This window comes from Monodon monoceros, unplaced genomic scaffold, assembly GCF_005190385.1.
Source record: "Monodon monoceros isolate NGI ecotype Baffin Bay Population unplaced genomic scaffold, NGI_Narwhal_1 Super_Scaffold_12, whole genome shotgun sequence".
Classification (NCBI taxonomy): Eukaryota; Metazoa; Chordata; class Mammalia; order Artiodactyla; family Monodontidae; genus Monodon; species Monodon monoceros.
Genome location: NW_021703768.1, coordinates 161,939,415 through 161,963,485, shown reverse-complemented (window position 1 = coordinate 161,963,485; position 24,071 = coordinate 161,939,415). Strand labels below are relative to the sequence as shown.

The following is a 24,071-nucleotide window of genomic DNA, read 5'->3' as shown; positions in this document are numbered from 1 at the left end:
TTCTTAAATTGCATAGAAACAGCAGCAAGAGCTCACCAAGGTTACTTACTCCCCCCCAAAGCACTGAAGACTTTGAAGTCAACCCTCTGAAATGTGCTGGGGAGACCAAAAGCCACAGATAATGGGCTCCCTGGAGCCCAGTGTGCCAGCCGAGGCTGCCAAGCAGCCCTCACCCCCCTCCTCCAGGCCCAAAGTCAACAAGAGCCATCGCCCTGTTCCTGGGTAATTACTGCAAGTGATCACACTGACTATGACAAGGAAATGGGGTCCTTAACTTTCAACAGATAAGCCATCTCTTATTCTTGAAACCACAGACCTCCGCTCAAAATCTGCCTCTATGATGCTTCTACAATCCTAAAGTGCGAAGAAGAGTTAGTGTTCTAGTCTAGGCTCCCGTTCAGTTCAATCTCCCACAGCTGAGCCACGGCTCCAGACAGGAGGGACTGGCCAGCCCTCCAAACAGCTCCACCCCAGCAGCCTCAGCGGGGGAAGTCCTCCCTAGCACAGCACAAGCAGATCTTGCCCTTACCCACCACCCAGTCTTCCTTCTACAGATTAGCCCTGCCCGCACTGCAGATTCCCCAACCCTCATGCTACAGCAGGCCCTCACCCCCACTCCCTGGGCCGTCTGTGCTCAGGCTCTGCTCCTCTCTGTGGGCCTGCCAGAGGGAGTGCCTAGGACTTCACTACTGTGCGCTGTTTCCACCCACGCGGTGACCAACCAACCAACAAGCCTTCCCTGTCCCAGGATAGATTTTCACCTGCATGTTGCAAATAACACTATGTGAAACTTCTGATTGCTGTACTTCACACACCATAAAATTCGCCCATTTAAAGTGTGCAGTTCAGTGATTTTTAGTATATTCAGAGTTATACAACCATTACCACTATCCAATTCCAGAACATTTTCATCACCCCCAAAAGAAATCCCATCCCCATAAGCAGTCACTCTCCACTCACCCCTTTCCGCAGCCCCTGGCAACCACAATCCACCTGTTGTGGACTCGCCTATTCTAGACATTTCTCAGAGATGGAATCAAGGTTCATCCATTCTGTAGCATGTATCAGTACTTCACTCCTTTTTACGGCTGAGTCCTATTCCACTGTGTGGATTTATCACATTTTATTTACCCATTCATCAGCTGGAATCATGCTGCCATGAACATCTGTGCACAAATTCCTGTGCGGATGTTAAGTTTTTAGCTCTCTTGTAGTATACCTAGGAGTGGAATTGCTAGGCCACATGGTAATAACCAATCTCTTTTGAACCAAAGTGCAACCTGGCTTTAATTCCCTTGGCAGTTTGTTTCTTCCCAACTACAGCCTCTACATCCTGAGTAGCCTGCCTCACACCACAGTGTAATCCTAACAATCCTTCCTAAATTGTGAATCTCTCTACTCATTTTTTCACCCAGAAAAAATCTACAGGGCAAACAAACAAACAACCTTTTTGAATGTTTTACTCAAGAATGGTCAAGATAACTGACACGGCACAAGAATGACATGGCACAAGTTCAAAGGTAATTGCAGTTTTCTGGTTAGAATAAATCAAATTCAAAATTTTAGCCATGATAATTGAGACACTTACGGGGAAGTTGTTGTGGACGCTCAGGAGGGAAAAAATCTCCCTTTGGTAAGGCCCTCTCATCCTGAAAGAGAAAATGAATAAATCTCAGTATTCCCTGCAGTACTGTTAGCAACAGCAAAAGATGGAAACCATTTCTATCAACAGAGGACGGGTTAGATGCATTACGATACACCCATGCCATAGAATAACATGCAAGTATAAAAAGAATATGTGAGAGTTAGTTGCTACCTTTTATGTACAGGGGGAAAGATTTAAAAGATATACATTCATATCACTGTGGGGGATGGATGGAACCTGGGCATAAAGTAAGAGCAAGACTCCCACACTGAATTTTTCATGCTTTTTGACTTTTGAATCATGTGAAGCAATTATCTATTCAAAAAACTAAACTGAATGTTTAAAGGAACTAAAAAATTCCTTTAGAGCTCCTTTTATGTCCTTCCTGATTTGGAACCCTAACTAACTAGACTGCCCTCAGCACGTTCCAGTCATGCTTGTATTAATACTGTTATCTTTGGCATCTTGGGCACAGCCACAGCTGGGCTAATGTTTATACTGAAACGCTTCAACAGAACTTTAAAGGCTTTCTGAATCAGACTTAATTATGTTCACAATAGATATGATGCTAATTAAACGTACTGCAATACTCTGAAAACTGGCAACCTATATATATAAAACCATTCTGTGAAACTGATCACTCGCTCAAGCAGGATATGCAAGTGACCTCCTGACCATGCCAGTAACTGTGCAAAGGAAAAACTATCTGAAGAGGTGCATGAGCAAAAAGTTATTTCTGTCATAAATTTGCTCAATGTGCTGTACCCTTTAACTTGGACTGATCCATAAAGAAAGTACAGTGGCTATGTGTATGTATACTCTTAATAAACCCATGTTTTTGCTAAACTTATCTGAGTATATTAAAGGAAAGATCCTATTAACTTACCATTTTCACGTGCATTGGTCTGTCAAATAGCAGTTGGCCATTAAACATAGCTGATATTACAATTAAGGCTATTTCCTGCAATTCTAGAAACATGCACAGCAGAACAGAAATACCTAAGAGAAAAATACTCCAACTGCTGCTACCAGTCCCTCTAAGTGGTGAATTTATGAGCAATTTTGATTCCTGTTTATACTTTCAAGTATTTATTCCTACAGTAAGCATTAAAGGGACAATAAATAACACTCAAGGGGAAAAAAAGGAAACCTCAGCTTACTCCTTAGGTGTGGCGCGCCATTCATAAAACCTTACACTTCTCACCAAACCATCCTCCTCTTAAATTAAGCACTGACATCAGTTTTCTGTATGTGTCCAATAAGCCAGGTGTTCTACCATTTTTTGGAGTACCATGTTTTCCGGGTAATACACTCAGTGACAATCTTGCCTGAGTTTAGTGACAGTGTTCATGTGTGGTATTCTCCCTGTGACTACAAAGATGTAACTCTGGGGTGAGTAGGGTGAGCAGCCTAGGGTCAGAGAGAAGTGCTTCTTCCAGAATGTCAATCCACTGAAGAGATAGGGCCCAATAAGGGCTTACATATGAAATAACACTGAATTTCTCTCCAGTGGCACATTCTTTGGACTTCTCCCTTCAAACCAGTCTCCTCTAAAAAGAGACAATGGAAAAGACCACTCATGGATATGTGCCTGTTTTCTAACCATCTCTTCTATCTACATAAGTACAATACTATGTAGATACTTTGTATTCCCTTAGTAATATCCATAGTAATGTATTCTCTCTAGTCACATAGGAAATACTAATACACAAAATTACCACTTCCCCACACAAACCTGTCTTACTAATACAACATTTAGGCTAAACTAAATTCACCAGGAGTTGAATTCCGATCAAAGGATACATATAGCTTGCACAGCTTCAATGGACTGTTCAAAAGTAACAGTGCCTATTCCACGACTTTTTCCATCTTTATCCTCAAGAATGTCTGCTCGGACCACCACACCAGCCATACTAAAAACTTCCTTCAGTTTCTTCCAGCCAACTTTATAATCCAGCTAATCAAGAGAAAGGAGAGGAAAATCTCATTGTAAACATTTTTACTACATGAATGTGACATGCTCTGGTTGGAAAACAAGCATTAGAAAATGTCACAAAAATAATGTCACAAAAATATGTCAGTATAAGTTTTCAAATAGGATTACGAAGGTTTGCCTTCTACTACTTACTGTCTCTTTTCTCTGAAATAACAATTTAAGTCACCTCATACCTTTCAAGTTAATGCTTATTTTGTGAATACTAAAAAATGCTGTTCCCCAGATAAGGTTTACCATCATCCTCCCCAATCCACTTTCTTTTAAAAATACTTCCTTGTGCAAATGGCAAAGTATTACCATTCACCCAGACATTAACAGGAAGAGGGAAATGTCAATACACAATCTCTGCTCATACACTTTACCCTGCACCTACTTTTATACACACCAGCAAAACTCCATAAACATGGCCCCAAGAGGACCATGGTCAAGCCTGTGTGACTTATGACTGCAGTGGTCATTAGGGGACAAAGCCAAGCCCAAGGATGATTTTTTAAATAAATCAAGAAGATAACATAACCCTCTTTTAAGTTTTTCTTCTCAAATGTCAGAACTACTTTTATAACACATTGACAAGATTGTCTAAAGTAGAAAATCAAACTTTATGAAACAATGTTTCCATTTACTTACATTTGCTACAAATACTGTGCTTCCAAGTCTTCCAGCCTGTAATGCATGGATAATCTCATTTGGGATGTTAGGATTATTTAGGATACTGGGTGGGATATTAATCATTCCTGGGCCACCTGGTCCCATACCCATCCCACCAGTCGTAGCCATCACCTTTTGCATTGCTCTCCTGGCATGTTCACCATCAGGATCCTAAAACAAGCACAAAAGGGTTACATTTAACTGACCCAGTGACAATTAAAACCATGCTCCCACAGTAAGTGATACCCCCAAAACTTCAGAGATTGAGAGGTTGTTTGGAAACCATTTCTCAAAATCTGTAACAAAAAATTCAAATGAAGTAAAACTAAACCACCAGGCCACGAACAATTCTAGCCAAAAGAATGAGGAAGAAAGGAAGGGTGTAGAATTTACCTCTCAATTAACTAAGTAAAAAAACAAAAAAAGGGAGGGCAGGGGGATGACATGATTAAAACTTCCAGGTTGAAATAAGATCTTCAAGGGCTTGGTACAGTTGAATCTCACTAACTCAAGAGGGTTTTATAATTTCTGCAAACCCAACTGGTGATTTTCCCAAAAGTTTGAAAACACAGCTCTAGACCACCAAGGTACTCCATCCTTCAAGTATTCAGGCATTTGACTCATGTGTAAAGTCTGGAAAGGTTTATGCATCTCTGGTGTTGACAATATTCTTAAACTCTTTGCCCTTCTGCGTGCTACCTTGACACAAGAGAACTTAAGCGCTACCATGCTTTCCTCTCTGAGCTCGCATATACTGATCTTCCTCCAAGAATAAGAGGTAAAAATAAGTCAAGGAAGGATTGAATTAACAAAAAGTCTCCCACTTCCCTCCAGGGAGAGAAGATACCTGATTTGGATTAGCTATGAAAAAGGATTTAAACTCATTTTAAAAAAGAAAAAAGATGGGCCAAGAACAGGGCTCAGACTGAGTAAAACTGTAGATGTAGAATACCTTAAAACAAACAAACAAAAAAACAAACACACACACAGTAAAAAAAAAAACCATGGACTCAGTTTGACTGCCCCTGAGAAAACCAAGGCAGGCTGGCCTAATACAAATCAGAGATGTTAGGAAGGCAGTCAGCAGTGGCTCAAGATGTGCTCAGCCACTATCCCAAAGTGCTTACAGGAATGACTGCTGAAGCCTGTGACTGACCCTCCTCGTTAACGACAACAGGTTGTTCTGCTCCGTAAAATGTCATCAAGGACTATTCTGTCTTTTCCTAACTCGAAACAGGGACACTCGACAACTACAAATGGTATCCACGGTGTTTCATGAGCTTACTTCTTTGACTTTCAGTGGTCTTCCACTCAGACTATGCTTGTTTAGAACTTCAGCAGCTTTTTTCATGCTCTCTTCCATCTTGAATTCAACAACGCTATGAAGAGTCAAAAGGAAATAAGTGAAACCAGTCCTACAACTTAGAAGGCTCAAGTGCCAATAAGTAACTAGACAATACTTACGCACATCCCTTTGGAAGAAGCCACAGACAGTCAGAAGAGCAAAGGGAAAAAAAAGAAAAGAAAAAAAAATAGTAAATTTCAATGACAGTTATAAATTTAAAATATGATTTATGTAACAGTTTTTAAATTAACCCTTCTAAGGGGAAGCTGACAGAAGTGTCTTGCCTAGCCTTCCTTATTAAGAGCTCAGCTCCTTGGTATCTCCTCTTCCTTCACATTTCCATTGCACTATAGCTGCTGAAGTTATAATGAGCAGACCTAAATTCAGGTTCTCCGAGAAATCACACAAACTTTAGATCTGCTTCTCTCTGTACTCAATCAATTCCTTATCATACTCCTCCTAAATCCATCCCTTCCATAAATTAAGCTCATCCTTTTGATTATTCTAAGCCATTCTATTACACAACAGAAAATAGTTAATTTTCTCTTTAAACTAGGCCAATTTTAAACGTTCAAGTTTTAGTATTTGTTTTACAATTTACTGGCACAAAGGCAACTTTTCAGAATCTTTGGTTCACACAACTTTCAAATACAGCAAACAACCAAAAGTAACATTTTCTAGACAAGAACACACGTTTTACATTAATATACCACCGCTAAAATTCCATGCATAATTCACACACAGCCAATTCCTCTGTTAACAAAGAGACAATGCTGCTATTGGTCCCCAGTTATCCAAATTGGGCATCCAAACAGAATACCAAAAAGCTCTTTGCCCAGCCATTTGGAAAAGCGGGACTCCCGTTTGCAAATCCCCTCCCACCCCACTCGAATGTTTGGCAAAATCAAACATAGCTACTATAACATGAGCACTCACTGCCTTCCTGATTTCATTCGATTCCACGCCACCATACAGTTACATTTTTCATGTAGTAAATCCACAGAAGAAATTCTCTCAGACACTTACCCTTGACTTTCCTTCAGCGTCCATTAAGAGCTCCACGTATGTTACCTCACCAACTACAAATCAGTTTCCAGACGACACATAAACCAAGGGAGAAAAGCCAAGAAAACAATGGGAATTTAGAACAATCATCAGCAACCTTGTATGGAGCCTCTGCCTTATAAGAAAGCCCAGAAACACTCCATATTCTCTAAACCACCACACTAGGCATTACAGGTGTGCAGTAAAAGTAGGTGAAACTTGTTAACAATGTCCTTGATTTTCCTCCCACCTCAAACAAGCTATTTCCACAGATTTCCATATCAATTTCCCTGTCTGAAATACTCATTCATGACTAGAGGCAATCCAAATCTACAGGAAAGAAGTCTGCGTGATTCACTTTTTTGGGGAAAGAGGAAAACAATTTTACAAATACACTCTCAATATTGCAAGAAGGTGAACAGCACACAAATTGCAATGCCACTGAACTGAGCTCAAATGCTAACTACAAAGATGCGTATATGTATAATATATATCCTCAAAGGCGCACACACGGCATGGCCGGCTACATGGGTGTGCAACCTGTCCAATCGCATGGGACTTTGCACTGAGGGCCATGCACTTGGGTTTAATGCTCTGTTGCTGTCTTGAAATTCTCAGTAATTTTTAAATAAGGGGCCCTGTGTTTTCATTCTGCACTGGGCCCCACAGATTCTGTGGCTGGTCCTGCACACAGCACTAGGCTCCACAACCGTCACAAGTAGGATGTGTAAATACTCTATCACAAAACCAGAGCAGCATCTGGATTCTCTTCAGTGAATTAAAATTAAGCCAGGCTGTATTCTTGCTGCTCTCTCAACCTTCTCATTTAAGGACACAGATAAATGCAAACTTAGAGCTCAGTTTGCATCTAAACAGCTACACAGACTCACTTAGGATGCTAATCTATACAAAAGGGGAAAAACAAAGCATTTCAAAAGATTCTGCAGATTTTCCTCAAGGTTTGGATTGCCAATTCATGACCACCACAACCAGATGTTAGAACCCACCTAGACAACCACCAAAATGGCTGCTGAACTTGAAGATGGCACACAGGCACCAAAAAACCCCCAGAAATTTAAGTGTTAACTTTGTGGAAACAATATCTAAGCAGGCTCTCCAAAGTCAAGAAAGGGCTTTTGTTCTAAGAAATACTTTTTCTTTTTTAACGATTATTTTTATGATGGTAAAGCCTTCTCTCATTCAGTTTTCAATTTGGTTTAGCAGCCAAGGGTAAAAATAACCCTCTTAATGGGCCCAAGTCCTTCCTAGTCTAATTCCTTTGTTCAAAGGATATTAAAATTATTATGAAGATTTTAAAATTAATACACCAAGGAAAGACTGAAATGTAAAATAAAAGTATTTTTAAAAACTTGAAGGGCATATTTATTAGTAGTATATTTGCATGGCAGTTGACAGCAAGAAGGCCAAGTGTTCAAAGTTTAACTGTACAGCCTCACCTCCCTTGTCCTTTCCTAAAATATTACAAACCAAACCAGCACTTTGCACAAAACAGGAAGGAGAATCAGTGCAAAGAAACGAATTAGGAGGGACTGGTATAGTTTAACTTTTGGACTATGTACAACTGAAAAATGATCACAACCAAGGGACAGTCATACAAATTGGCTTTCTGTTATCCTTACAAAAATAAAGCAATTCCCAAAATGTTGTGGTCATTCCTGAGGCCATGTTAAAAGCCATTTGTTTCAACAGCAGCAGCCATTTGAGGACCAACAGCCCCTGTCTCCACGTTGATGAAAATGCCAAGTAGTGTCAAGACAGTAAAGAGACCCAACCCCAAGTTTACTTCCTAGAGCTATGACTACCGCCTAATAACCTTAAAAATAACTAAAACAATCACAGTATCTAACTGACAGCTGTAACTATGTTGGCAGAATTCAAATATTGTTGCATTTTCAAAGTTTCTAGTTTGTGCCCGTAAAGACACTGATTTATATCAAAAAGCTGTCATTGCAACCCAGAAACCAAGCAAGTCCAAACCAAACTTTTTTCCATGGTCATAACCATTTTTACAAAAAGCCAGGTTTAGAAATTAGGACTTTTTCTACTTAACATTCTAGAGACAGCACAAATCCAACTTCAATCCTCTGCACCAATACTCTGCTTAAAATGTTCCCTCTTTTTCCCCAAATGGTATAGTTTATTAAAAACAAAAAATTACATTTAAAAAAGCCTCCAACCTATCAGTTTAGCCATAGGTTAGGCAAGCCTTGCGGCTCTACCACGAGTAGTGTTGTTCCCGAGTATCATCAATAATGACCATGCTCCTCATGAATTCATAATTTTCTGATCTCTACCCTGAGAGACCACATCAATCACAGAGATGTAAGCAAATCACTGTTACAGGATCTGCAACAGTTGCCAATTCATACTTCCGTACAGGAAGAGAATAATAAAACCTTTAAAACACCACCTCTCTTTTAGTTCTACATTATTAAAGCAAAGACCTGTTTAGTATAGTCAGTACAACTATCAACAAAACTTTGAAGGCAAAATTTACCAACTATTCATAGTCTGGTCACATTCAATGAAATGAAGTTTAAAAGAGCAAATCAACCAGAGCAGATCAGTTAGGACTGAGGCAGAGTTAACAAATTGGCAGTAGCAAGTCTCATAGACATGGAATTCACAGGTATTAATGAATAATACTGCTGCTCCTCTCATTCCTGAACATGGATGGAATCCCAAGAGCAGGCTACTAAGACAAATTCTATTGCAGCTTTAAACATCAAAATATCTAAATGAAAAAACTAAGACTCTGAAAAATCTAATGCCAAATGTCATCACCTACCTTTATTTTATTTTTTTTAAGGTAAGATATTTTAATATTTATTTATTTATTTATTTGACTGTTCCGGGTCTTAGCTGCGGCATGTAGGATCTAGATCTAGTTCCCTGACCAGGGATCGAACCCGGGCGCCCTGAATTGGGAGCACAGAGTCTTAACCACTGGACCACCAAGAAGTCCCTACCTTTACTTTAAAATGCTCAAAGAAAATTAACCGACATTTAGGTGGATTATTAAAAATACTACCCCAAGAATAAAACATATCATGAGGGTAAGATAATGAGCAACCCCAAAAGAATTCACATAGTCCCTTGGAGCTACTTTAACACTCCTGCACATACCTATATCACAAAGAGTATTTGTTTCTGTATTCTCATTTCATTTACTGCTCAAGGCTGAAACAAACACGCTCATGCACACACGCGTGCGCGCGCGCGCACACACACACACACACACACACACACACTAGTACAGGGGCTAGAGCTTCACTGAAAAGAATTCAAAGGGGGGTGGGGGAGTAGCTCCAAAGCAGGGCATGCTCTAATGGAGGGGTGCATGGAATAAATGCATATTTTAACTTGGAAAGCCTGTTTCTTTAATATACAGACAACTTGAAACACGGCAAAATAATTATACTATACAATGATTACTCAACTTATGGAAAAATTAGAAAATGATTAAGCACCTTCTTGCTCCTAATTCCATGGACGAGAACAGAATTCTGCCTCTCTAACTCGACCAAAAACCAACAAATAAGCCAGGCAGGCTGCACTATTAAGGTTCAACCCAAGTACCCACAGATGTGAATGCTTTAGCATCAACAGGCCTTTCCAAAACGCAGGCTGAATTTCCAACAAAGGAAAACATGAAGGAGCCAAACAGACTGGGTAGGGATTTTTACTTAAATTGAAAATAAAGTTCTGCTCCACAGACCCACAATGTAGATGATCTTCGAGAGCCAACAGAGACTTGCTATTGGACTATACTTGCCCTCTGGGCCCCAGTTTTCTGTCAGCTGGAATTTGAAACTAACTTAAAGTGATGTACTCAATAAAAACAGAAGGATTAAGTTCTTAAGAAATCTTTGCTTACACAAGTTAAACTGACTGCTGCTGAACTTGAGACTGATTGAGAGTAAGCTGTATCACTGACCCTCCTTTCTTTCCTCCTCAAACTGTTCTCCATGTTTACTCACTGCTCGTGCAGCTCAGTCCTGCCTAGGTTGCAGCTGCCCCACCTCAATGCTGCTGGCTCCCTGGTTAGGCCAGGAGAACAACAGCCCGACGACGAGCTTTCTTCATCCACACAGGACTTCTCAGTAATGCAGCACAACACTATTTAAGTTTAGAATTCCCAAGATCAATCACCTTTTGTTCACGGAAGTCTTAATTTTTCGCCCAGACCTTATGGTCAAACGTTTTTGAGATGTGTATCCCAATATCGATCCAGTGATGAAAATGAGGTAGCTGTTGAGACTGTTTACTTTCAAACCTGGTTTGGCAATCTCCAATTCAAATTTCCTATTACACTGGCTCTCAATTTTTGTTTCAAATCCACTCTTCAGTGTTCACAGCAGTCATCGTTCCATGTAGTATCTCCGTTAAAAATAAGCATGATCAAAAGGACGGACAATAGAAACCTTTCCTTTGCTCCATCAGACACTTAGAGCAGGAAGGGGAAAGCTCAGGGAAAGCTCAAGCTCAATTCTGCAGGCTGTTTAATCCTTGTCCCTGAATGATATGATGGGGGAGGGGGCGGGGGAAGCACCCTGGCACAGAACTAAACAAAGCTCTCAGTACCTTTTCTCTTTAAAGTCAGCAATGCTGATTTCATGATAGTGCCACCAAACAAGCTTTGTGATCCCATCCAGGGGAAAAGGCATAAGTGGCCTGTTCACATAATACATGCGTTATTAATAGGATCTCCTAGAAGGCTGTTAAATGCTAACAAACATGGAGAATATACACTTGGTGTCCAAGGAGGGGGAAAAGATCGGGAACTAGGGAGGGGTACATGAGGCACTCTCAGGCATGATTATCCTTAGGAAAAAAACTCGTCTTGCCATCTCAAAGCTACTACTTGAGTTCTGACAGGCAGCAATTACAGGCAGTGCTGCAATGACAGAGCATTTTTCAGATCTTTAAGCCGAGGACAACTAATTCTAGCTATTCCACTAGTTTCCTGAAACAACAGGACTATGATTTCATCCGGAATAGACTCTTGAAATGCAGACTGATAAAGAGCGGTTGGATTATAACAGCCCAAATCTCTGTGGTTTGCCCACTTCAGAGACTATCTTGAGACTTATACTTTTAGAGTGTGAGTGCCTCTATCCGCAACTTTTTTTTCCTATGCAACAACAGTCTTCAAAAACCTTAAAACATGTGCAACGCATTTCAAGTAAATATTTCAGATTTCAAATAATAACTGAAACATATTTTTGGTATACCAAGACATGAATTAAAATATTTTTTAAAACCACATAATGAAAATAAGGACATTTTTAAGAAACCGTACGTATGTAAACAGTAAATTTCTTTAGACTTCACATACTGAGTATAAGATTTACCACAAAAAGATTACCTTTCTCTTATGCATCCCTTTAACCACAATCCAATACTTCTAATAATTTAATTAAACAGGAAAGTAATTAATTTAACCTGTACAGGGGAGCTCTAAACAAGAACATTTTAAGGTTTGTTAAGAATAACTGATTTACTGCACACCTGTAATTCTAAATTACACCACCAAAAATACACTGAAAGGGCTGAGCCAGGGCATTAATAGCAGTATGCCAAGGGAATATGAGAACCAGTTTGGAAGTATCCGAATAAACCACCAGGCTGGCTCCACACTTAATACAGTGCAAAATAGGAAATTGAGGTGAACTGCTTCTACATCCAGAAACGTCATGGCTGCTGCTGCTACCAGCTTTAAGGCTTCCAAAACTGAATTACTGAATGGTAAAGCAGTAAAAATGTCACCTACTTTATCCATCATGTCCCAAAACTGGTTCACACACTCCTAAAAATGGAAAAATAATTTGGCCTGCAATCTCTTACAAAATTCTAACAATTGCATTTTCAAAGCCACATTCCTGGTTCTTGGAACTACTATACCTTATTATCAATGGAAGTATCAATTCAGCGGTTCAACCAAATCACGAGAACACAAATTTGGGGTTATTCCAAAAACTAATTCGAATGAGACCCAACTGTACTGTACAGAAATTCTAAGCTTTATTGAAGCAGCAGTCCCAAAAACCAAGAACACTGCATCTGGGATGCCACATGACACGCCCTTCAGACAAAAAGAAGAAACTTCACTCTTGCCCTAGGAGCATTGGCAGGAATGATTTGGCTGATCAAGGCAGGAAAACAAATCTCACACCAAAACGTTTTTCCATCCATGTTACCTGGAGAAATACTACAGGGGAGCAGCCTACATGACTGTACAGAGGTTCATGGTGCCTAGTGCTTCTGGCATGTCATGGTTGAATTAAGTGATGGGACAATGATGGCAGTGGGCCATTCATAATTTCAAAACCCAATGCTGGGAGCACCAGTACACATACCAAAATGGCCTATCCAAGTGGCATCTGTCACTGAAATTTAATCATTTGACAAATCAAGCTCAAATCTCTTTTCATTATGAATGCTCCAGAAAAACCAGTACCTTTCAGTCCTTCAAAAAGACTCCATTTAAGAATAATTTGATTCTAGGTTTCCCTTGGGGTAGGGGTGAGGGGAGACCTCAACGCATTACACAAATGGTTCTCTATCAATAATTTTGTTTAAACCTGGGCTGAGCAATCTCTTTAGCCCTGTGTGCCACCAGCAGGGCCCAGAATCAGGAAAAGACGACAAAAGAAGCAGAACAAGAGTATGAAAAGAAAGACACACGTGGTGTGCACAGGGGTGGGGGTGGGAATGGGGGTTGGGGGGTGGGTAAAGCAGAGGACCATGGGGGCAACCAACCCCCTAGGACCTCCTGGTGGCAGCAGAGCTTCATTCAGTTGCTTCCTCTGCCCTAGGCCAGACTTTAACACCAGGGCTGTGACCGATGTGTGCCTAAAGGCACCAAATTACACAGCAGATGCTTTATTTTGAGCTATCCAATTGCCAATCTACTCTGTGTTTTCCTCCCCAGGGTGGGGAAGCCTAACAGTTTAAATACAAGCTACGGTTTTATAATTTAGGATCTGAGCAGCACAAGTTCCAGCTACCAACTTTTGATCCCAGGAAGACAGCCACAAAATTTAAACAAACTACCTTCCCGCCAGAACTTTAAAACAAAAAGGAAAAAGAAAAAATTTCTCCCACCTCATATGAAGAATTCAAAAAATTTCCTTAACACAAAGAGGCTCCCCTCAAGCTTAATCAAAGCCCTATTAACCATATTAAGCCAGTAAAATCATTCGTAGGCCAAGGGATCAAACAAACAACCTGTGTGACACACAAGTGCATGACCACAAAAAGTAAAAATAAAAAAGTAGGATGGGGGGGCTTCACTCTCAAGCCTGGAGAGAACACATGCTCTACCCAGAACAGCTTCACTGACAAAAAAATAACCAAGGAATTATCCACAGAGAAGATGACACACCAACCTTCTGACCCTACTCAACCACCAGTACCATTACCTTTTTCTTTAACCAGGTCTTTAAGTGACTGCCATTTCACATCAAAAGGTATGTTTGTAATGAAGGCTCTGTATCTTTTAGTTGGATTGGCATACGGCTCAAATCGATTGCCTCCTCTTTTTATGTTTTTCTCCTTCCTCTTCTCATTCTGAGCTGGTCGTTCTCCTTCACTGAATTCAAAAGAGAGGGGGAAAAAAAGTCCATATGTTAGCACAATACTAAAGACAATATTTGATTTTCCAGGTTTACAATCCCAAAGTTACATGTAACACAAGACTAATACTGATTCTGATTTGAGACAAACTAAAGTGGTCCATACAGCAGAATATTGCAGTAGTACGCTCCTTAAAACCCACCTATCAAAAAAAATCATTCCCAAGACAAGTGTGCTTTCCTAGGCCTTCACACACTCCTGTGGGGCTCTAACAGAGGTGGGGGAGACAGGCCAACTCCCCGCCCAAGGTGCTTTAACGCCAAGACAGAAACAGGAAAAGAGAAGGAAGATTTATAAGATTTCATGGAACAGAAATGAGGTGGTACACATAGGTCCAACCAATCTTAGCTTTACAAATAAAAGTGTCTTTCATTGTGGGTGGAAAAAAATTGGACTCAGGTACTTGTACACCATTAGCAGCATTATTCACAATAGCAAAAGGTGAAAACAACCCAAGTGTCCACCAACAGATGAATGAAATAAACTAAATGTGGTAGATCCATACAATGGAATATTACTTATTCAGCCATAAAAAAAGAATGAAGTGCTGATACATGCTTCAACACAGATCAACTTTGAAAACATTATGCTAAGTGAAATAAGCCAGACATAGAGACAAAAGGAATAGAGGTTACCAAGGACTGGGGAGAGGTAGGAATGGCGAGTTACTGTTTAATGGCTACAGAGTTTCTGTTCGGGATGATAAAAGAAAAAAGTTCTGGAAATGGCGAGTGGCTACTGGCATAGTGTACAACACTGTACCTAATGCCACTAAACTGTACACGTAAACATTTTAGAATGGCAAAATTTACATATATTTTACCACAATTTTTAAAAACAAAATTTTTAAGGGAAAGAAACCATTCTCTACTCAACCCTATTACTTTGAGGCTAGGGAAACTGAAGTCTGAGCAACGCTGGTAGGTAAAAGACAGCACGCAAACAATTCCACCTTTGGCAAAGAAGGGTGGATTTGTTTTTCTGACATGGCCTTTCCTGTAATACTCTTTACCTTTGTGTGTTAGGTGCTTCCATGGAGTAACATTTCTAAGCTCTACAGGTACGAATCTGGCTTAAGAGTGGGCAGGAAAAGTTTCACAAGAAATGCAGGCTCCCAAAGCACAGAACCAGACAGGCTGGAAGCCCAATCCATACCCCAGGAACCAGACAGGGTGTGCACAGCAGGGCAAGGCCCTGTGCTGGCTGCGTGTGGCTGTTCCGAGCCCCCTTTGACCATAGGCAGACACCTGTGAGAGCTGACCAGGAACAACTGGGGAGGCAGCAGCCACAGAAGTCCTCTCAGGGCACTAAATCCAGCACTTTCTGCTTCCCAAGCCCTATGCTTTCCACCAGTGAGAATCAAGGGACTCCCAAACTACAGATTCTAGCAGAGACTTTGTGATCCACAACAAAAACGGAAAGAAAACAAAAAGTCAAGATTACAGTATTGATGATTTATAAGACCACCTTCTTTAACGTAAAGGGTTGATCTTTATTCTAGGATATGTCTTCCCTGTGTGGGGGAGGGGTACTGTTCAAACATCAATGGTAGCTGGAGGATTTTCAGTGTACTTGGAAAAATTTAAGTCAGCAACCTTTTGTAGTCCCCAAAGTATTTTTTTCTACTGGTCCCTCATATCCAAACACAGCCGTGCCAAGTGGTAACCCAGTGAAGTTATCACCCTAGGTAAAACTAAGGAAAGCAACTTCCTCTATGATCTGAACTATACCAACATGCAATAAACAGACCTCCTTCACATGGGCTGGCAGATGGGGGAGGGGGAGTAGGGCCACACCAATCCCCAGATTCCTAGAATTCTTCACTCTGTCTACCCAGGCTCACAACAGACCCTCCTCAGGCTGACTGCACACCGCAAGCACAGTCCACCCATCCACTCCATATGAAAGCCCTGCACCCGTCTGCCAGACAGAGCATGCATCTCACCCTCCCTACATAAGGAGGAAGTGTGTTACAACAATTCATAAAATGTAGATCAACCTACATTTCATAGAGGGTCTGTGGGTAGGAATATATTTTAGAACTGGTTTCTTTTGAAACCCAAATATTCTACAATCTACCTTAAAAAACATTATTCTGACACAGGGTTCGTGACACAGTAATGCTTCCAGCCTGGGTTTTCAAAGACTGCCCAGCTCACCTTATTAGTTACAAAATGTATAAATAACGAATTACAAGACATAGTAGGTAACAAAGTGTCTAGGCCATATTCTGCCATGCATCATTACTGCTAAGAATAAACTACCCAATCTAACCCCAGAAGCTGGGGATTTGGTTTGGAGTTAATCCACATCACACGGCTCATCATCAAGAAAGCAGCTCAAATGGGTTATGGCCAAGGTGTGAGCAAAGCACTACTGCACCCAAGTCTTTCTCTGGTTAATCATTTCCTCTCTCTGAGAAGTTTCCTCCTATCTCATCATTTCCAGTTTCTTAAAAAACTGACCTTTTTGTAACTCTAATAATCACCATCAACTCTATTCTTGACAGAATTGTAGAAAACCACCCTCAAAGAAACCTCACGTGACACATGTTCAAGTATAGATGATGTGACAGTTTAAGAAAAGCCCATTTATTAAATGTTTATTTCAGTTTTCTCACTTACCTTCGGGATAAAATTAGGGGAATACGCTTCTAGCCCTAAAATACATATAACACTTAACTGTGAAAATCTTTTAGAAGCACATTTTTATAGGTAGATTATAATTTAGCTACACCGATGAAATAAACTGCTTTATCCTAAATACCCCAAATTTAGATTATAGAATCTTAAATGTTAAAACACACCTACCATACATTATCCACAACTAGATACTTACCCAAAAGAAAATATATCCATACAAAAATTTAGACCCGAATGCTCATAGCAACATTATTTGTAATATCCCAAAACTGGAAATCTAAATGTCTACTAACAGGTAAATGAATAAACAAACTATAGTATATCCATACACTGAAATACTACTCAGCAAAAAGTAATGAACTACACACAACGTGGATGAATCTCAAAATACTTACACTCGAAATCAGACAAAAGAGGAGTACATATGGTAATATTTCATCATATACAACTGTATTTGAGAAAATCTAATCTGGCAAACTAATCTATAGTGGGTTTTCTCAACCTCAACACTACTGATATTTGGGGGCCAGATAATCCTTTTGTTGTGGGAGGCTGCCCTGTGCACTGTAGGATGTTCAGCAGCATCCCTGACCTCTACCCAAGAGAGGCCAGTAGCAGCCCCATTCCTCAGACTTGAAAATGAAGACCAAAAATATCTCCAAGACACTTCCAAACGTCCCCTGAAGGCAAAGAAGAAATCACCCCACTGAGAACCACTGATGCATACTGATGGCCTGGGGGTGGGGAAGAAAAGGACTCAGAGGATTACAAAGGGCGAGCAAAGGGGGTTAAGGTTGTATTTATTATCTTGATTAAGTGAAGGTATCAAATGGTACACTTCCAACTTATGCAGTTTATTGTGCCAATTATACTTTTTTTTTTTTTTTGCAGTACGCGGGCCTCTCCCGTTGCGGAGCACAGGCTCCGGACGCGCAGGCTCCGGACGCGCAGGCTCAGCGGCCATGGCTCACGGGCCCAGCCGCTCCGCGGCATGTGGAATCTTCCCATACCGGGGCACGAACCCGTGTCCCCTGCATCGGCAGGCGTACTCTCAACAGCTGCGCCACCAGGGAAGCCCCAATTATACACTTTTTAAGTTTCCACTAGTTTCTTAAATTTCAAACCTAACCCCAATATAACTTGACTTGTAACTAACCCCAATATAACTTGACTTGTAACTCCCATATAAAGTAACAAATTTGTCATCTTTCAAAGAAACTGAAGCTACCTAAGCAAGCTAAATGCCTTACCAATATTCTCCTTGCTAAGTGGCTCCCGATTCCCAATGAACACCCCATCTGATTCTAGCACCCAATCATCTACCTGAAGTTCTAAATAGACCCAATATGTTAAAAAACTTTTTCTGACATTCTATCAACCTAATTCATGATACATCAATAAAGATAAGGCCAAAGTATCTGCAAGAACCTCTCAAGTCATTAAAATAAGATTAAGTATGTTTAATATGGCTTTGGAGTTGTTTCACTGACTGCATTCTTTGAAAATTGATAATTTAACATGTCACTGCTCCACCATACTAGAATTATACTGTACATAAAGATCACAAGTAAAAAGACTGAGTGCCTGCCTACTTCACCAAGGGCTGCCACATTCACCATGTAAAACAGTGAATCCCTACCTCCCTTACGCCTCCATGGCATTCCCTCTCACGTATAATACCCTCGTTATTCTCAGTTTTTCAATCAAGTGTAGTTTGAAACGGCAACCCCGATACCTTGAAATCCTGACCACATGTCCTGAGGGAAAAGACTCCCCCACCCCCCATATTCCCTTGAGAACCATCCCTTATGTGAAATGACTCTTCACAGAAATCCTTTCAATCCTGAGTTTCCCCTAATGCATTTAAGATGTGGAGAGCACTATTCACAGCACTATTCTAGCTCCAGGTCCACCTCTTCACTACCCACGTGACTTAAGCTCTTTCCATCTCTGGTTCTTTACCAGCAAAACCAGCATAACCTGTATCCATGTAGCTCACAGGGATGTCGTGAGAATCAACAATCAGCCTAACAAAAAGCAGGTTGGTAAATGTTAAGCACAATACCTAAGGGAGCAGTACTACGGGTGACTAAGAGGTAGGGTTATCTAGGTCTGAACCCCAATGTCACCAACTCTTTGTCAGGCCTCAGTTCCTTCATCTGTGCAAGGAGGTTACTTATCCACACCGACAAGTTTAAAGGAGAGACTTGGCACACTAACTGTGGCAATGATATATTTTTGTACCAAAAATTTTCTGGAGAATGATTCACTCCTTGCCTTCTACCATTGCACATACTGATTAGGCTTTAAAATAAGCCCACTGGGGCCGTGGCTGAGGAAACCTAGGCACTGTACTCATTACAGACTACCAAAGGAGCAATTCAGCTTTCACCTCTATGACTGCAAAACATGGTAATGGGAGAGACCATCTGCGAACTCCTAAACGAAACAAGCAACCTAATCTTTGCAGACTAGCAACTCCCTGCCTAGCCATGAATAAAATCAAAGAGCAAAGTGAAAGCAAAGAGCTGGCAGCATGCATTCAAACAACCTACAGCCCCTATTCTAATCTTGAGCTCACAATCAAATGTGCCTCAAAATTATTATCAAGTATACCATCACTTTTTAAAGTACAGCAAACACTCAAATCATTGCAAAGCAATCTGGTTAAAAAAAAAACATTTTAAATAACTGTGTTCAGTGAGAGGTTACCAGGGTGGTGTGTGGAAGCAGCAAAGGACCTGGAGTCAAGATGGCCTCCCCCAGATTCTTTGGGTCAATTTCCTTAACCTGGGTCTTCTCAATTGTTAAAAAAAAAAAAAAAAAAAAAAAGTTTTTCTTGACTGTAAAACAGTGTCAACACTAACATTACATCCCCAGGAATTTATACTAAATACAAAGTTTCATTTTTAAAATAGCCTCTCTCTCAGTTTTCTGATTCAGCCACAAGGTTACTCTGAAAGTGGAGGTTAAGTCACTGATTTTAAATGGACAGTGCAAGCTTTATTTTTAAAAAATAAAATTTTAGATTAAAAAAAAAAAAAATCAAACCTAAGCCTACATAGTCCTCTAAAATAAACGCTTTTACCTCCTGACTAATATATTCTAACTCTGAATCTTGACTATTTTTTTTAACTTCAGAATTTATTTTTTTTAATTTTTTTTTTATTCATTTATTTTTGGCTGCATTAGGTCTTGCTGCTGCATGCAAGCTTTTCTAGTTGTGGTGAGTGCGCTTCTCACTGTGGAGGCTTCTCTTGTTGCAGAGCACGGGTTCTAGGCACGCGGGCTTCAGTAGCAGTGGCAGCTTGCAGGCTCTAGAGCGCAGGCTCAGTAGTTGTGGCGCACGGGCTTAGTTGCTCCGCGGCATGTGGGATCTTCCCAGACCAGGGATTGAACCCGTGTCCTCTGCACTGGCAGGCGGCTTCTTAACCACTGCACCACCAGGGAAGTCCCTTGACTGTCTTTAGATGGAACAGATTTCTCATCAAAATAAAACAAATCCTCCTCTTATACCCAGAAGAAAAGGAACTGCAAAACAAGCTGTCCTATCTGGGGTCCTCATCAAGCTTGCTATCTCACTGCCTTTTTGGTTTACAGCACACTCCACTCCTGGTGGAGACAAAGGTAAGAAGAATCCAGTCTCACTCATTTCCCATTCCTCAAAGGCTTTCAAGATAAAAATCTAAATTCCTTAGTCTGGAATTCATTGCCCACCAGCTGGCCCCCAGTGCTCCAGCAGTTTGGGTTCTTTATAAATACGTATCAAATATATAAATACATAAAAATCCCTAGTCTTTGGACTCTCTCCTGTGCCTCTCTCCATCATCTTTCATCCTCCTCCCCCTAGAGGAACACCTCTTAACTGCCCCCAGCAGGTTAGGTTGGGGGGAGGGGAGCCCCTCCATGCTCCCTACCTAGTAACTCCTTTTACTAATACCACAGAACAATTACTTTACTACAAAAATATTCCTTGGCCTTCCCTGTGTGTGTGGGGGGGGGCTTTGTTTTCTAAAGAACTCTGCTTTAAAAACTCTGTGATGCAAAAAAAACACCACGAACACAAACTTTTCCAATGGCCCTCCCAAACAGATCTAAGTGTTCGTAACTTTCTAAAATAGTCTCTACTAAGCAGTCCTAGGCTTTGAGGTTCTTTCCAACAAGGGCTCTTTTAGCTCTGAAACCTTCAGATTCTTTCTAATAGTCCATGTGTTAACGTTCGTCACAAAATGACTATTTGGAAATGGACAGTGGAAAATGGGAAATTTGAAAAATGTACCCCAGATGCTATAATCTATAACTAATAACTTCTCACCTAGCACGATTCTAGCAGCACTCCATCCTGTGATAAAGAAATAAAGGAAATAGGTAATGAAAAAAGTTTAAATGAACACATCCCTTTCCAGAGTTTTCAATAATAAAGGGTTGGGAATACTTCTAAGATGCCTTTCTCTTGATTTCCAAGGACCAGTAACCACAGTATTTTGTTCCTCCCCACCTAAGGAGAGAAAGTTCAACAACATAGCTAGTATTTAGTGAGTGTTCATTAACAAAGCGTTTTAACTACATTCACTTTTAATCCCCACGAACTCCAATTAAAAATGTGTGGGAAGGCAAATTCATAGGAGACAGAACATATAACACAGGTAACCAGGAGAGGGGGAGAAGAGGAAGTTACTGTTTAATTGGCATGATGAAAAAGTTCTGGATGTGGATACTGGTGATGGCTGCACAACACCGCAAATGCAGTTGATGCCACAGAATCGTACACTTAAAAATGACTAAAACTGTAAATTTCACCTTACGTATGTTACCACAATTTTTAAAAAACGTATGTGGTAAACCAAATGTGTGCCCAGCCTCCCCCTGTCCTCCCCCCGACAGCTGCCGGGAGGAGGCAAAACGTCTCTCCTTCAGGCGCCTGTAATCAGAATGAATGGGGTTCAAGGGGACATAAGGTGATGCTTTAAAGCTTTATGGAAACTTTAAAAACCGAGGACCCGAGACAGACCTCTAAACAGGACTGAAAGGGTGACGGAGCTTGGAAATGGGTGAACCCGCCTGATGATGGAAAAATCTTCCCCTGGAACACGGAAGAGAATGTTTCCTTTTTTTCTTTTCTCCCTATAGTTTGTTTCTACGGCTAAACATTGAGCAGCAGGTCCGATCTCTCCACAAATACCTACTGCGCACCTGGGGAGGAGGTAAGGGACTTGAGCCGTGGGCAGAGTGTGGAACGAGGGGCGGTTCCGACAGAGGCACTTATCGCGGGGACGGGGGAGGGGGGGGGGGGGGGGGGGGGGAGGGGCGGGGGCGGGGGGGGGGGGGGGGGGGGAGGAGGCTCCCGGAGCCGGCCTCGCGGTCCTTCCCGATACCCACCCGCCTCTGCTACCGTTTACCCGGACCGACAACGGGCGAGATCCTGCGTGCGCAATCCCTCCCCTCCCCCCACTTTACCGATCGGGAAACTGAGGCCCCGGGCCATTGCGGAGAGACGTGAAACCACGCGCCCAACCAAGGTCACTCGGCAGGCGAGCTGGTCGCGGACTCCGGGGCTCATCGGCTCCGTGGCCCGCGCGCCATCATCCCCGCGCACAGAGGCCCGGCCTGAGGCCTTTGCGTCGGGGTCGGGGTCGGACCGTGCCTGGAGGGACCGGGGGAGTTGAGGCCCGAGGCCTGGGAAGAAGGAGCTGTCCTAGAGGCGCTCCCGGGGCCGCCCGGCTTCATCCCTCACGACCTGGGCGGCCCCCACCCTCGGCAGACCCTGAGGGGAAAGCCCGGCCGAGGCCGCGCCGGTGGGAAGCCGCCAAGACCTAACAGAGCCGCCGCCGGCCGCCGCAAAAGTGCCCGGCCAGGGACAAGGAGCCGTGGAGTACTCACCCTTTCGGGCCCGGAGCTCCGTTGCCACTCGGCACGCCGGGCGCGCCGCTCTCCTCCTCCATTTTGGGCTCCGTCGCCGCCACCTCGGCTGCCGCTTCGACCCCTGCCGCCATTTTCTCCGCGTCTGGGCTTTGTGTGAGCGAGCGGGATGCGCGGCGCTGCGCCTGCGTGCTCACGTGATCCAGCGCGACCAGTAACGTCTGCTCGCGCCGCGGCGGCCTCCCGCCTCCTTCCCTCCAGCCCCGGGCCACGCCCCTGTTCCGGGCCACGCCCCCGCCGCGCGCAGGCGCGCACCGTCAGCTGTTACTAATTCATTCTCGCAACTAACTTGCGTTTGGCGCCTACTGGATACTCCATCCGCTCTCCAGGTCTGGTAGAGGCACCATCTCTCCACCCCCCACACGTGGACCTCGTCACTCCCAGCTTTCTGTAATCAGAGCTAGGGCAGAAGGGCAGCGAAAGTTCTGTTTACTAGGCTAGAAAGGAGTTAGGCAGGCAAGGGTAGGACACTGAAGGACCAGGCCGTAGGACAAATGTGTAAAATGCTCTCTCTCTAAGCAAGTATCGTCCTGCACCAAGAATATCTGGGCTCTATCCGACCTGTCTCCCCACCACTCTGAGAAGTCCTGGGTGCAGAGCCCATGGCCTAGGTCTCTCTCACTAACAGCCGTCCACAACCAGCCGCCTAGCTGGAGACTTTGAATGTGCTTATGAATGTTTCTTGAGTGAATGAACAAGCAAGAAGCCAAACATGGTGGAGGCTCCTTCCTGCCTGACCGTGGGTTCCCTCTGCCCTGAGAGCTTGGCCCTGTCCCCAAATGGGTTTTCAGGGCTGTTACAGGACCATGTCCTGGGACAGCCACAGTGGCCTGGGAAGAGGCCAGAGCCCCCAGCATTCAGAGGTCTCAGGCTCCCTTACCCAGCAGCCACCCCTGGTCTCTGTTGTCTCTGGTACTTTGAAATAAATGCTTCACTGGATCTTGAAAAATTCCCATCTAACCACCAAACTCTAAGCTCACAATGGGAAAAATGGGTTTTTTCCCCCTATCTCACAAAATAACTACATTTCATCTAGCTCTGAGGAACTATCTCACCTGCCACACCTTCCTCCAAATTAAATACTTAATCCAGCCAGGTTGAGAACTCCAGGCCCAGAGAATAAGTCCAATAGCCCAGGCTAAGGCAGAGGATAGGCCCCACCCTCTCTTTCCA

At 42.4% G+C, this 24,071-nt stretch overlaps 1 protein-coding gene across 12 annotated transcripts in view; it reads right to left on the bottom strand.

Moving 5' to 3' along the window:
- HNRNPM (heterogeneous nuclear ribonucleoprotein M) overlaps positions 1-23,207 on the bottom strand; it is a 39,707-nt gene extending 16,500 nt beyond the window's left edge. For 5 of the 12 annotated variants that reach the window (XM_029216359.1, XM_029216364.1, XM_029216360.1 and 2 more), the window contains exons 1-9: positions 22,860-23,039; positions 14,124-14,293; positions 6,661-6,713; positions 5,754-5,761; positions 5,575-5,668; positions 4,269-4,460; positions 3,449-3,602; positions 2,532-2,581; positions 1,589-1,649 (exon numbers count right to left, since the gene is read on the bottom strand). In XM_029216359.1, coding sequence (XP_029072192.1) covers positions 1,589-1,649; positions 2,532-2,581; positions 3,449-3,602; positions 4,269-4,460; positions 5,575-5,668; positions 5,754-5,761; positions 6,661-6,713; positions 14,124-14,293; positions 22,860-22,972 — 895 coding nt within the window. In that variant the 5' untranslated portion in view covers positions 22,973-23,039. Of the gene's footprint in view, positions 1-1,588; positions 1,650-2,531; positions 2,582-3,448; positions 3,603-4,268; positions 4,461-5,574; positions 5,669-5,753; positions 5,762-6,660; positions 6,714-14,123; positions 14,295-22,859 lie in introns of those variants that run through there. The other 7 variants (XM_029216362.1, XM_029216368.1, XM_029216367.1 and 4 more) reach the window with 6 other exon arrangements.
- Between the last annotated feature and the right edge of the window lie 864 nt (positions 23,208-24,071).